This window comes from Balaenoptera acutorostrata, chromosome 1, assembly GCF_949987535.1.
Source record: "Balaenoptera acutorostrata chromosome 1, mBalAcu1.1, whole genome shotgun sequence".
Lineage (NCBI taxonomy): Eukaryota > Metazoa > Chordata > Mammalia > Artiodactyla > Balaenopteridae > Balaenoptera > Balaenoptera acutorostrata.
The window spans coordinates 68,462,140-68,478,089 of NC_080064.1; the positions used below are offsets into that span (position 1 = coordinate 68,462,140).

At 35.3% G+C, this 15,950-nt stretch overlaps 1 protein-coding gene across 4 annotated transcripts in view; it reads left to right on the forward strand.

The window, feature by feature from the left end:
• Positions 1-14,817, forward strand: part of MIGA1 (mitoguardin 1) — a 92,469-nt gene extending 77,652 nt beyond the window's left edge. For all 4 annotated transcript variants that reach the window (XM_007191770.2, XM_007191772.3, XM_007191771.2 and 1 more), the window contains exons 11-16: positions 591-677; positions 2,106-2,204; positions 5,513-5,647; positions 6,759-6,812; positions 9,293-9,409; positions 11,155-14,817. In XM_007191770.2, the coding sequence (XP_007191832.1) occupies positions 591-677; positions 2,106-2,204; positions 5,513-5,647; positions 6,759-6,812; positions 9,293-9,409; positions 11,155-11,373 (711 nt within the window). In that variant the 3' untranslated portion in view covers positions 11,374-14,817. The remainder of the gene's footprint in view (positions 1-590; positions 678-2,105; positions 2,205-5,512; positions 5,648-6,758; positions 6,813-9,292; positions 9,410-11,154) is intronic.
• The last annotated feature ends 1,133 nt before the right edge of the window (positions 14,818-15,950 follow it).

Below are 15,950 nucleotides of genomic sequence, written 5' to 3' on the forward strand. Positions count from 1 at the left end.
TATTTATCTCCCTTTAATCTTTTTTATTATACATTCAAGAGCTATATTTTTAAGTATTTTTCTTTTTTAAAAAAATTTTATTTGTTTTATTTATTTATTTATTTTTGGCTGCGTTGGGTCTTCGTTGCTGCGCGCGGGCTTTCTCTAGTTGCGGCGAGTAGGGGCTACTCTTCTTTGCGGTGCGCAGGCTTCTCACTGCAGTGGCTTCTCTTGTTGCGGAGCATGGGCTCTAGGTGCCCGGGCTTCTGTAGTTGTGGCTCGCGGGCTCTAGAGCGCAGGCTCAGTAAGCTGTGGCGCTTGGGCCTAGTTGCTCTGCGGCATGTGGGATCTTCCCGGACCAGGGCTCAAACCTGTGTCCCCTGCATTGGCAGGCAGATTCTTAACCACTGCGCCACCATGGAAGCCCTCAAGAGCTATTTACATTTTACTAACTTAGGACCTTTTCTGTGGTCTGCCTGCTGAAATAGAGTCACATACCATGTATTGACTGTATTTCGGTTATTTATGCATAGATATGCTATAAAGTCAAATGTCCATTCAGATTAATTACAGGTCTCTTTTTTCTTTGTTTGGGGATGGATATTTTTCAGGTAATTCTTTCAGAAACAGCCAACAGGATATTCCTTGCTGAAAGTGGGAGGAAAATTTTATCAGCGTTAATTGTAAAAGCGCGAAAGGTAAACTTGTTTTGTTGGCAGGTTTTTTATTGTTGTTATTTCAGTTGAGCTGAAGATTAAGATGCATTAAGTTTTTAATAGAAGAAAATGTTTTTGTAGATAATTACAAAGGTTCACATATTGAAAATAAATAACCCAGGGACTTCCCTGGCAGTCCAGTGGTGAAGAATCCACACTTCCACTGCAGGGGGCATGGGTTTGATCCCTGGTTGGGGAACTAAGATCCCTCATGCCGCATGGCATGGCCAAAAAATAAATAAATAAATAACCCAAAGAGCATTGATTTCTACTTGGGTTCATTTATCTTCTTTGTATAAAGTTCACATTGTTTTGATCAGGTTGATAAATTATTCTCAATTTGCCATAAAACTTGTGAATGTCACGGTAAGAATTATCATTAGATCTGCTACTACAGCCACCACTATTGTTATTTCTAATACCTCTTCTCTTACGTCCCTCAATCCTGTTCAATAAGAAGGTTCCAGGAAGTAGTATAGATCTCAGGAATCTGGAAATACAAATTGAGCTGCCTTTTACTCTTACTCATCTTCATGGGACTGACAGAGGCAGAAGCAATGGCAAGAACTTTATGAAGACTATGAGGAACCACTTTCCTTTATGCAGGTTGTGTCCAGATGATGAGGAAAAAAAACAATAACAAAAACCAGACTTTCTCTGAGCCCTTTGAACACCTGGTTTTCAGACCCAGTCCCTTTGAACCTCAGTTCCCTCATTTGTAGAATAGAATTTTATTTATGTTACCCTATTTCAGAGAGTTCTTATGATGATTAAATAAATGATAAATGGGAAAGCAAATTTATTAAAAATACAACATAAATTTCGGGGGATATTAACTACTTGCAATTCCCAATGTAAATCTTTTTTTTTTTTAACAAGAAACAGAATGTTTAATGATTATATGAAAAAGTTGCATAGCATTATAGTCAAAGAAATTAAATTTAAAACAACACAATGGCTTGTTCTGCCTATCAAATTGCTACCACTAGAAAGACAATAAACCCAGTGTAAATCTTATGTTGCTTTCTTGGCCTTCCCAAGGCAGATAAACCCACTGATTTGAACTAGAGTTCCTCCAAAAAGAATAGAACTGCATCGAAAGCATCGCGTAGTATCTGCTGTAACCGAGTTTTCATCTTAAGGACTGACCTAAATAAGCACACATATTTGAGTAGTAAGCAGTTTGCTTATGACATTTTACTTACATTCTTAGTCTTGGCTTCTGCAAAATGTTGGACTAACAAAATATTAAATCAAGTGAATATGGCATCCCTTGAAAATGCGTTTTAATTCAGTTACCTAATAGAATGAAGATCTAATAAACTTACTTGAAGAGTAACTTATTTACTTTGTAGGCTTGAGCCTTGTTATAAAGTCAGGCTTAGGATTAAAGTGTGCTTTCTTCTACAGAATCCGAAGAAGTTTGAAGATGTTTTTGATGAAATGATCTATTTTTTAGAGCAGACTGATCACTGGGATAGTACTGAAATGGAACTGGCTGCTAGAGGAGTAAGTTCAAATTTTTTATAATATTTTTCCCCCTTAGTTATTTACTCATAATATTTACATAATTTGAGGCCACTGTTTCCTTGTCCTTGTTAAATGACAGTAAAACCAATTGTGTGACGGTGGCTATGACAGAGTCAGAAACAAGAGCAACCACAGTCTTTATACGTTGAGGCAGCAGGTGAAAATACTGTTTTTTTAGGAAGCCCTTCATTCCTTCTCTCCCTTTCTTCCATCCAGAAGTCAGTGAGCAGGCCCCAGCAGGGTGGTAATGGTAGCCTGTGCAAGGACGGTTTCAGGTAGGACAGTGGGGCCAGGGAATTGGCTGCATACACAGGATCAAGCAAACAATTAAATATATTAAGAATGATCAGAGCCAGATAGCTCACTGTCAGAGAAGGGAGGTATAAAAAAGCTAGGATTGGAATTGGAGCTGTCAGTGTGAATTTATAGTTTACAATATAGATAGATAGGAAAATAAATAGAAAGGTTTGCATATACATAAACACACATAAACTTCCTAGCTCTATTCACTGAGAGGGTCTGGGAGCAGAAACACCTCAAAAGAAATTATTTCTAGCACACAGATTTTAACTTCTAAGTACCACTCTCCACTGAAAGGAACTAGGACTTCTTGGAAAAATGGCTGATTTCTGCACTGGAATAGAGAAAGCACATGATGAGCCTGGAATATTTTGTTGTTATGGAAGCTAAAAGAATGAGTTTGCAAGGTGCTGAAAGGCTTTCTAGGCAGAGAAAACAGTAGGTGCAGAAACACGGAGGCACAATCTTTCCTTCTCTGGTGTTCCCTCACTCAGTGAAGGAATTGGCATCCGTTCAGTTGTGCAGGCCCGAAACCTGGGACTTATCCTTTACACGTCCCTGGTCCTCGCCTACTTTATCATATTCATCTCTAAGTTTTGTCAATTTAACACCTATATATCTTTCAATTTCTTCAACTTCTCTCTGCTCCTGCCGGCCCCATGGTAGTCCAAGTAACTGTTGTTTTGCCCTGGACTACCTCAGGGTTTCTGCATTCCCTCATTTCTTGCCTGCTCCTCCCCTCCTTGCATTCACTCTTCCGCCTCTCTATTCTGCTCTCCACATTTCTGCCAAAACGGTCTTGAACAATACAAATCTGAATATTACTCAGCCATAAAAAAAAAAAAAAATGAAATCTTCTCATTTGTGACAACATGGATGGACCTAGAGGGTATTATGCTAAGTGAAATAAGTCAGGCAGAGAAAGACAAGTACTGTATGATTTCACTCACATGTGGAATCTAAAATACAAAACAAATGAACAAACTTAACTAAACAGAAATAGAGTCATAGATACAGACAGGTAATTGCCAGATGGGAGGGGGATGGAGGGAGGAGAAGAAATAGGTGAGGGAGATTTAAGAGGTACAAACTTTCAGATATAAAATAAGTGAGTCACAGGTATGAAATGTACTGTGTGGGGAATATAGTCAATAACTATGTAATATCTAGACTAGACTTATCATGTTGATGATTTTGAAATGTATGGAAACATTGAATCACTGTGTTGTATACCAGGAACTAACATAGTGTAGGTCAATTATACTTCAAAAACAAACAAACAAACATAATCATAGAAAAGGAGATCAGATTTGTGGCTACCAGAGGCAGGGGGTCAGGGGAAGGGGAATTGGATGAAGGTGGTCAAAAAGTACAAACTTCCACGGATAAGATAAATAAGTACTACAGATGTAATGTACAACACATTAAAGATAATGAACACTGCTGTATAAATATGAAAGTCGTTAAGAGAGTAAATCCTGAGTTCTCATCACAAGGAAAACAATATTTTTTTTCTAATTCTTTCATGTTGTATCTCTATGAGACGATGGATGTTCATTACACTTACTGTGGTCATCATTTCATGATGTATGTGAGTCACATCATTATACTGTACACCTTGAACTGTTACAGTGCTGTATGTCAATTATGTCGCACTGAAACTGGAAAAACAATGAAATAGATTCACGAGGTACCGAAGATTAAAAAAGAAGATCTGATCATCCATCTCCCCTCCACCACTACCCCCCAAAATACTGTGAGGATAAAATCCAAAGTCATTAACATGGGCCATAAACTGTGCAGGAGCTGGCCCTTCCTCCTGTCTCTAGGCACCCGCCCCCGTGCTGTAGAGAGCTGCGGCAAACTTTCAGTGATACTCTTTGGCTCAACATCACTGTGTTCTTTCTTACCTTCAAGTCTTTGACAAGGTATTTCATTTACTTGGCTTGCCTCACTCCTTGAAAAAAGCCCTCACTGACATCCAGTCTAGATTAGAAGCTCCATCATAAGCTTTCACAGTACCGTGTACTTTTTCCTTTACTGTGCTTATCACAGTTTTAATTGTATATTTGTGGAATTATTTATTGCTGTCTTTTCCCCACTAACCTCTAAGCATATAGTTTGCTTACTGTAGAAGTCTCAGCACCTGGTACAGCATGTAGTACAATACAATTTGCATGAATGAATGAAAGAGCGAGAGGTTCGTGATGTGGTGGGGAAGACAGGCAGATATACCAGTAACTAAATGACAGAACAGAATGAGCATTGTGGATGCCATAATATTCGGTGGGCCAAAAAGTTCGTTCGGTGGGGCTTCCCTGGTGGCACAGTGGTTGAGAGTCTGCCTGCCAATGCAGGGGACACGGGTTCGAGCCCTGGTCTGGGAAGATCCCACATGCCTCGGAGCAACTGGGCCCGTGAGCCACAACTACTGAGCCTGCGCGTCTGGAGCCTGTGCTCTGCAACAAGAGAGGCCGCAATAGTGAGAGGCCGGTGCACCGCGATGAGGAGTGGCCCCCGCTTGCCACAACTAGAGAAAGCCCTCGCACAGAAACGAAGACCCAACACAGCCAAAAGTAAATAAATAAATAGATGGATGGATGGATGGATGGATGGATGGATCATCACATTTAAAAAAAAAAAAAAGTTCGTTCGGGTTTTTCCTTAACATCTTATGGAAAAACCCAAACAAACTTTCTGGCCAACCCAATAAAAGCATGAACAAAGGACTCCTAGAATAGAGTGGAGGGAGAGATTAATTTCACCTGATAGGATCTAGGAGGGAACAGCTATCATGTGAATTATAATTTCTGGTGGTGAGTTGTTCTCATAGTTGTCTCTCTTCTTCCTCTGTTTTTGTCAGAGATATAATCTGATTCAACTAAAAATGTACTGCTGTTGTAATGTATCAATATGAAGCCCTGGCTCAGACTTCATTTCAGCTCTATGTAGTAATAATTTCTGTTTTAACTTATAATTTAATGCAGGTGAAAAATCTAAATTTTTATGATGTTGTTTTGGATTTTATATTAATGGATTCCTTTGAAGATTTAGAAAACCCACCCACATCCATACAGAATGTAGTAAATAATCGCTGGCTAAACTCCTCCTTCAAAGAAACTGTAAGTGGTGGTTTACCTTTCTCAACCATTTAAATTTGATGAAAATTAGTCAGAATTGGGAAGATGGGGACTTCCCTGGTGGTTCAGCAGTTAAGACAACACACTCCCAATTCAGGGGGCCCAGGTTCGATCCCTGGTCAGGGAACTAGATCCTGCATGCTGCAACTAAGAGTTCGCATGCCGCAACTAAAAGATCCCGCGTGCTGCAACTAAGACCCAGTGCAGCCAAATAAATAAATAAACAAATATTTTTTTAAAAAGAACTAGGAAGATGAATAAGATTTATATATATGTGTCTACCTGTAGAACGACTGTTATGGAAACTGAGCTCATCCTTTGATATTGGGATCAGATGTGTATGATATATAACATCTGAAGATGAAATTTTCCTCTTGGCTTTTCTGTCAGTCCCTGCCTTGACCTGGAGGACCCAGTATTTCTTCAGATCTCAAAAAACACTTGGGTTTCAAACTAGTTCAGGCCTAACAAAAAATTATCTGTAACTGAAATGGCTCTATGACTAAACAAATACAGCAATTTCAGTGAAAAGATGATATATATATTTTTGGAGGAAAAAATATATATATATATATATTGTAATACTTTTCCTTCAAAGTATGTTTTAACCATAAAAGATACATGTCTCCATTTCTGTAACTGATTTGGGACGGTGACGCTGATCGAAGTGGGGTCATGCCAGAGTAGGGTGACATTCCTTCAGGACTCACTTGGGTGTTTTTGTCCCTCTCATTATGGTTATGTTTCTTAGTTCTTTATTTGAATAAGACTGTTGGCTCAACTCACAGCTATTTCCAGCACTACTATTCTTGAAGAAAAAAATATTACTTGAACTATAATTACCAAGTTCCTTGTCACCAGAGTCCACCCTTTTTCTTTTGGTGGCTTTGTATTTAATTTTAAAATTTATAAACATCTTTTCACTGATATTTACAAACAATAGAAGGAACATGGACTAGTCCTTTTTAGTTAATGTTTTAAACATTTTAGATCTTTAAACTTTGAATTTCTAATAAAAGTCACTCTTTTCTAAATGGCAAGTTTATATAGTTATAAATTTAAATCTTGCTTTTTCTCCTCTGTATATGTTTAGGCTGTGGCTTCAAGTTGTTGGTCAGTGTTGAAACAGAAAAGGCAACAGATGAAGGTAAAATTCATTATGTCTTGGACTTCTTTGTAAAGTAATTTGAAGCTCCTGTCAAAGAAACTTGTGAGTCAGTTCTCAACGGGGGATGGCAGCTCATAAGCACTGTCCCTCAAGCTGGATGAGGGATCTGTTGGCACTGGGTTGGCTTCTCTGTCTTTAAAGTTGCAAACAGCGCTAGTAGACTTTTGTTTTTGTTTTTTCACTTAATGATATTTTAAGATTAAAAAAATTGTTTAGCATAGTGGATTCCACTTCATGTAATCCAGTTGAGAAATGATGATTGATTAGCTGCTTTATTCAACTGAGAGTGCCTACCAAAAAACATCTCAAAGTCATATCCTGCTCCCACGCCCCACACCCTCCAGGCCATCTCACCCACCACACACTGCTGTCACATACACTCCTGTGGTAAAGGAGGACGGACTCTGGGGTGAGGCTGCCTGAGTTCAGATGCCACTTACCAGCTATGACCTCAGGCAAGTCTTGACCTCTCTATGCCTTAGTTTTCTCATCTCTAAAGAAGAGCATAGTTTCTACCTCATGGGGTTTTTTGAGGATTAAATATAATGTCTTAGAACAGTGCTTGACACAGTGCATTATGGACCTGTAGGTTATTATTATTTTATTATTATTTGCCCACTGACCTATAGTATTTTGTCATGTCCATATTTCTAAGTCTGAGCCTTATACCTTTGAGATAGTATTGCCAAGTGCAGTGTTTCTGGAGCATAGTTCTCACAGCATCTGCAGAAGGTGCTTGTTAAAAATAATTCTGGAAACCATATATTTGCGTAATTCTTATTTCAAAGATGTTGTACAGGGTGGTATTGTACAACATGGGGAATATAGCCAATATTTTGTAATAACTGTAAATGGAATGTAACCTTTAAAAATTGTATAAAAAATGATTCTAAAGACCCTGTGTTTTAAGCAAGCTCCCCAAATGATTAGAAACTCTTAACATCTGAGAACCACTGGTTTAGGGCTGGGGAACAGACTTGTAGACTTAGGTTTGATTTTCGCACTACCTATTATGATCATAGGCAAGTTACTGTCAGCTGACCTTCAGTTTTCCTGTTTGCAAAATGAAGTTAATACGTACCTCACAGAGCTGCTGTAAAGATGAAATGAGATAAAACATAAAATTAAGAGTAAATATAAAAAAGAGTTTAATAAGTAGTAGTTTCTATAATAATAATGATAGTAATATTATCATTATACCTAACCTTATTTCTTACTTCTTAGTATAAATCTCATGCCTTGGACTAATATTCTTCCTGTATCCACAGATACCTATATATCTTACGTCTTAGGGAACTATTTCCTATCCTGGAATGTCATACTCTATCCTGTCTACTTAAATAAATCTTACCTACTGTTTCAGTTCACGTTATTCCTTGGTGAAGCCTGACTCTTCTACTTCAGCCTATGCTAACTTCTTACCTGTCTGAATTCCTATTATAGTTAATATATATAGTTAATATAAGTATGGGATTTAGAATTTTAATATATGCAGAACATCTCTTAGACTACAGTCCGTGTATCCGTGATAACTTTTTGGCCTTTACTAACTAGCTGTATGTGAGTTAGGATAGGTTTTTAAACCCCTCTGAAGCCTCACTTTTTACATGTTAAAATGATATTAACATGACCTAATTTTTCAGGAACATTTTATTAAATTAACTAGAACCTAGCACATTATCTGGTATATAGTGGGGACTCATTAAATGGTAACTGCTGTTATAATGTATTTTTAATTTGAGGTTTAAAAGATGTCTTGGAGCCTGTAAAATAGAAGATAACTCCTCCAAGAGACAGGATCTTAAGGCATACTTATCCCCAGTAGATGCTACGACAAAATCTCACAGGATGTTATTTAACAAAGGAAATTTAGAAAGTTATTAATAAACTTAGAGAGTTTCCTAAATCACAACTGTATGTATTACTATTTCACAGGAAGGTGCATTGCATAATTAAATGCTTCAATAATATCTGGTTCCTTAACTAAAAGTTAGAATTCTAACTTTTTTTGTGCTAAAATTCTAGCATATTTTTGTGCTTAATCAATTAAAAATTCATTTTAGTCTTTTTCAGATAATCTAAGTGATTGAGTATAATTTCTTAAATTCTACTGAACTAGCTAAAACCATGGTAGTCTCATTCATCCTAAAAATTATACTGCTAAGGAACATTGTAGCGTTCTTGTTATTGCTTGGTTACAGCACTGTGATTGCTTTTTTATGAGGTAAAAATGCCTTTAAGAAATAATGTTTTCAGCAAATTGAGACTGTTGGCTAGGATATGAAATCTACTTAAAGCATTCTGTGACTCTAACAGTTACTTGTATGTGTATTAACTGTCTTATTAAGCTAGCTTATCATTGACCCTTGGTCTGCCCTCAAAAAGAGCTGGTCATATGATGGATAGCAAGCAAATGCAAGAAGGTAAAAATAACTTGATTCTCCTTTACTTCGTAACAGATCCCAGATGGATTTTTTGCCCATTTTTATGCCATTTGTGAGCACATCAGCCCTGTCCTAGCCTGGGGCTTTTTGGGTCCTAGAAATTCTCTCTATGATTTATGTTGCTTCTTTAAGGTATGTTCAGTCATTGAATCATTTCTTTTTTCTAAACTGAAAAACAGATAAAGTTTTATTCTGTTTGGTTTTGGTTTTGTAGAAGAATGTTATTTAAATGTAAGATTATAAAAGTCACCCATGACAGTGAAACAGTATTATATAGATTTGGTGCTTTATCCTGGAGAAGATTGAGCAAGTCCATTCACCTTATCGGTTCCTTCTGTAATGTGTACATGTTCTCATATGTGTTACAATGTTAAACAAATTGCTATAGACAGTTCTGCATGCCTGGACACTTCTGAAATTTGTAAAACAAATAATATCTGTGTTTATTGCACATGTGGCAATTTAGAAATAAGTTCTAGTTCAAGGTAATATGAATGATAAAATCCCAGCTGTGAGAAATAAGGTGGGATGTTAAAATTGTATTCCAAAGTCAGTTTAAATTTACCAAAACACAAGCGGAAATTTCTGCCTGCACAGTGCCAAGAAAAGTCTCACTATTTAGTAGTCCTGAATTTAGGCTGAGTTTCAAGGAGCAAATAAAAGTAAACATAATCAAGTATGAATTTGAAAGTTTTTGATGTTTGAAACTTTGGATGTTTCTCTATACCCTTCACTTAAAAAATTAAATTATTTTGTTTATGTGCCATTAATGTAGCATTTATGTAAATGGTTTAGGACTTTTTTTTTTTTTTTACTGTCATTGAAAACTCAATTTTTGATTAATTTACTTGACCTCTCAAGTGTAAGGTATGTGTTTAGAGGGAAAAGTTTGGAGTGGGAATTAAGTATGCCATTAATGAGCACTCTCATTGTGGGCAAATCATGCTTTGTCCTCCTTCTCTTCATAAAATGAGGGGACCATACAGGTTGATTGCCAGCGACCCTTCCAGATATAAAATCCAATGGAATCTATGAACTGTGCCTTCTTAGTACTTCTTAACAGTTGATTTCTGTAGGATAGAAATTAAATATTCCTGTTTTATTGTTCTTTGGAATTACTTTGTTTTCCATCATGGCATAACAACCTGAGACTTACTTAGTAGTATACAAGTTGCTTAAAATGGGTTTCAGCATAAGTATTAAGTTACTGAAGTGAAATATCCTTCATGATCTTCCACTGATTTGAGACCTGAAATTATTTTTATTTTTCACATGTCTTAAGTCTTTTTTGGTACAGAAAAATAAACATTTGAAATTTATAAGTTATAATTATTGGAAATAGTTTACTCTTCTGTCTTAAAGTATTACCAGTGCTCATAGGTAACGATGAAAACTTCAATTATTGGGAAAGGACTAATAGTAGCCCCTTACATTTATACAGTGCTTTAGTATTTACTGGCATTTCCCAGAGATTTTTTTTTTTTTAACATCTATCTTTATTGGAGTATAATTGCTTTACAATGGTGTGTTAGTTTCTGCTGTATAACAAAGTGCATCAGCTGTACATAAACATATATCCCCATATCTCTTCCCTCTTGCATCTCCCTCCCACCCTCCCGAGATTTTTTTTTTTAATCATTACATCAGCCCTGACTAGTAAAAATGACAAGTAGTACTTACCCCTTATTTTACGGAAAAAGAAAATGAGACTCCCCAAAAAGGTTTAATCACTTGTTCAAGGTTCCTTTTCTATTGAGATTTGAAATTAGTAGTGGAACTGACCCCTAATTCAATGTTTGTTACAATATTAGTAACTATTTAGTTTTAATATAATTTCGGTCTAATAAGTGCCAATTTGTTTTGTGTTCATTTTCCAGAATCAAGTTCTTTTCTTTCTCAAAGACATTTTTGATTTTGAGAAGGTACGCTATTCCAGTATAGAGACTTTGGCTGAAGACCTCATGCAGTTGCTTATTCGCCGCACTGAACTTTTAATGGCCTATCTTGGAGCCGATGCACTGAGGCATACAAGTAGCTGTATAAGTAGTCACAGTCATGTTATGCCCAGTGGCCTATTAGAAGCCAAAGTACAATAAGTACCATAAAAATCAGACAATTTCAGTGTGCTATGAAATAGTTTAAGGTAACTATTGATTTTGTAATATATATTACACAGAATTGGTGGATATGGACTCAGGGAGGAAAAATAAACCTAGTAAAGAATGAGTGATTGTACTGTACTTACACAGAAGTTCTGTCATTAATCCCCATGTAGTGTATCCGAAGTGTTTTTTTTTAATCTTTAGGTAATAATCTTTGTGAAATGTATATTTTACAGAAATACTGCTTGAATTGAAACCAGTACTTGGGAGTTAATTGATTTTTTGTCTTGAAGCTGTCTGAAATGTCCAGTTTCATTCTCAAAAGCTTTGTTTTTATGCTTTGCACCTGGAATATATATACTTTAGCCAAGACTTTTATGGCCCACACATGCAAGAATATATTAACTCCTAGTGCCAACAAAGTTAACTTTGCCTGAAAATGTATTTTTAATTGTAAAGTTATTTGTTGTTCAATCAGGTTTAGGCAGTAGTGGTGTTTAATACGTACTGCTTATGTTATTGCTTGTGCATTTGCTTAAGTATTTGAATCAAAGAAACTGTAATAGCCGAGTATCGTTACAGAACATTTAAATGAATTGCCACTGAGAAGTTTACAAGTTACAAATTTATATTAGATTTACTGAAGTTTCCAAAATACATTACAGTTGGTCCTATGTTACAATAGAGAGACTGAAGAAATTTCTTTTATCTTGGTGTAGATGAGAACATTTCCCTTGAATGAATATTGATTAAAAATATAACATTTATTAACTATGACAGGCAATTAAAATTTTTCCATGTAGTTTTGAGACTATCTCCCAACATCCTAGGGTATTAATCTTGATACAGCAAAATCATTTCTTCTTTCTCCATATGCATGGCTTTTAGTTGTTTCTACAGAGAACTTAGCACACTGAGAATTTGTCATATTATAACCATATTTTTAAGTTATTCATTGATACTTTGAATCTTAGGGAGGTCTTAAAGAAGGTTTTTCCCCCTAAATATATAACAAAATATTTTTTAATGGTATGGAAGTATGTTTCCTGTCCTTTATGATAGCTATATGAACAAGTGGGTTGTTCATATGAATAAGGTTCTTCAGAGTATATTAGATACTTTCAGAGTTGTATTAATTTTGTGTGTAAATCATATGCCACTTATTTAGAGTGGCTGTCTGAGTAAAACAGTGGATTGGATTTCTTGATTTTGCTCCTAAAGGGGGCTTTATTCATTTTAGGAGTGAGTTATCCAGAAGGATCTAAAATATATTTTTTTTAAGTGCATTTTTAAAGTGCCTAGTTTCTGATGAATGAATAGAAAATGAAAAGTGGGGAAAGAAGCATAATCTTTTAAGGTTTTAAGTTTATATATGTGCCACATTTATGTAATATTAGTTACAAAATAGGACATTCAGAACCTTTATGCTGTTTGCATGTGCTGTGTTCCATAATGTGTAGGTTACAACATTAAACAATATGAAATATTGCTCTAATATATTTTGAGTATATAGTTCCTTGACTTCTCTTACATATATTACATATATTCTTAATTTAACACTTGGCTGTTCATAATTCTTATTGTTGATGGAGGAGTATCTTCAGAGGTATCAAAGCTAAAAATTCCATTATGTAATATTTTACTTTTTAATTTGTATCCTGTATTTTGGTTTCTTGTTGAGGTACCACTGGCCTTGAATGATTCACACACATACACACATGTGTGCACACACCCATTCCCATCATTGTATAAGCAAGATAGTTATTGCTTATGTTAATTTTCCTGTTTAGGGGGCTGAATGTTTTAAGCTGTGGTTTTATAAACAAAGCTATAAGTAAACTTAATTACTTTTTTATTTGAGGAGGATATTGTTTGAAATCTGTTTTGAAGAATTGCACTATTTAATAATGCTGCTAGTACATGAAACAACTCTGGGAAATTTATTTCATCAGATAAGATGAATGACTTTCCAGAAGGTGTTTTTTCTTTTACATTTCACCTTAAAAGAAAAAAAAAAGAAATTGCCCATATTTAAGAGGTTGTTTTGTCAAATTCAGTGCTTGAGGTTGATTAGTTTCTGGTCAGTTCAGAAGCTACTACCTTAGTAAGAGGCTTTCTATGTGGCCTTTGACTCAAGAGACAAGAATGACCAAATAGACTTTCAAGGTAGTAGGTATAGAAAAAAACCCTCTCTATTATAAGGGAAGAAACTTGACCTTTCTAAAGAAACAGCTCTTAAAAATGTTTCTGACCACTGAAGAGTGCTTGAGGCGTATGTTGCAATTTCAGTTTGCCTTGAAATTGGGTTAAATAGATAAAAGCAATGTTTCAAAAAATAAAAAGTAAGTAAATTAGTCCAGAGCCTTTTAGGATAAAACCCTATTTAACACTTCTTCATGGTAGTATTATCAGAATATTGCCTTTGCCACCGTGAGTTCTACCATCTGCTTCCCTATGTGAATTATAAGAGGACCTTGAATTAATCATGAGAAAATGGATTTTTTTTCCTCCTGTTTTCTGGAAGGAAAAAGATAAGTGTTCAGGTGATTTATATTTGATGATTTTTTTTTTCTATTTTGGTTTCTCTACATCTTTGTTCAACTAAAAGCCTAGTTATTTATTCTTGGAGGATTGTGATATGTTTATTAAATGTCAAAATGAGATTCTTTTTAAAAAGAAGGCAAGTTTTTCATACTGTTATAGTCAGCTCCAAAGAACTTTTTCCTTCTCATAAAGAATTTTTTTATTTGTATATATTTATTGTGATTCTATTAATTTGTTGAATTAACTGACTTTATAAAAAATATTTACAGACTTTTTCTTGCCTTAAGATGTAATATTTTCCGCTTAAATGATTATCTAGGGAGTGATTATTTGCATTACAAAAGAATTCTTTAGTTTATCATTCCTTTAAACCTGTGAGATAGGAATGCCAAAGTAACACTTAACATACTTCTCTGTGACCGTTCATAATTAGAAATTTTAAATTATGTTCATAACATAATTTGCTTTTATTTTAATATGAACACATATTAGGAAATTATTTGGAATATATATTTCAAAGTGGTTGTAAGAATTAGGCTGAGTTAAAAAGAATTTTTTTTTTGCTTGGATTAATCAAATTTAGAAATACCTCTGTATGTGAGACTTAAGAATTTGTATAGTCTGTGATTAATGGAAATAAGGGCATCCTTTCTTTGTTCCTAATGATTATATTATGTTATTGTTTTGCTTAGTTTGAGAACAACCGTGTATTAGCTTTACTTGGCTGATGACAGTAAATGTGTCTATTTCTTATATGTAAGGACTGCACTTATTAATTTATGTAAGAGTGAAACACTACAGTAGCAGAAAAAAATAGCACTGGCTCTTTAGCCAAAATAAGCACTGTAACATGGATGTATTTCTACTTATGCCAAATAAAAAAGTGATGGTACATCTTGCTGATGTATTGAATATTTTATACAATGCTTATATATATTTGCAAGGTCACACTTGTCTCAGCAAACCCTACCTACCTTATGGGAGCTTTCAGTCTCCATAAGACCACATATACAGGCATGGAGAATACAGAACACTGCAGAAATACTGAAATCAAGTGTAAAAGTATGTTTCCTTTACGTACTAACTAGGAGAGAAAACAGTTTTGTGATCAATAAAGGCAAAGTACTTGTGGTTTTTTATTAATAATTTGAAGTGTTTTGGTTAAAATTGCCATCAAACACAATATAAATTTATCTTATTGGTGTACGTGCATCCTTCCCTATTCAGACACGCCCCTTGCCCACCACTTCTTGGTTCAGATACATTTAGTCAAGGAGAGGGATGCTGCCTGGATACCACTGAAGACTCCGGATGGTGAGAAGGGTTTATCTCGTGATAAAAACAGTATTCTCGATTTGGGACTTTTTAATGAAGAGGTTTATTTTAGAATAAACCTCTACAGTATAGATAAATGTATATAGTTATATTTTTAGACTGTTAAACCAAACATAAACTTAAGTATATTACTTAATAAACGAACCATACAAATATGAGTTAAATTTCTTCCTAGCAAGGATATAGGGTTGGAGATGGAATGGGAAACATCCATGTCTCAATCTCATCTTCTGTTTTCTTTGTCATCTGCCATCCTCCTGTCGTCTCATGCCGTCCTCTTTGACCCTGCTACATGAACTTAATATTTTGCCCTTTAAACATGTCTCTCCGAATTTTTATGTTTGTCTAAAATACTCCTCTACAAGAGTCTCAGTGTCCTATTGTTACACTCTTTGTAGGGCTTTGCTGGAAATCGTTATAAACTCACTTGGTTTATCCAGCTGTGTTTCCTACTGTTCTTGCTTTTGACTTCTATTTTTTATGTAGTGTTTCTTCCTACACTCTGTATTCTGTGACACTTTACCCTGCCACTTCTCCTTTAATCTCTTTCTGTCCTCATGCTACTGACATCTTTGATCAGGCTTCTCAACTCTTTTGTCTGATGAGGTTCTTTTTTTGTTTTTTTCTACCTTTGAACAGTGAAAACCCTTAAGTAACCTTTATCATTTGGGCAGGAAAGGACTGAATTCCAG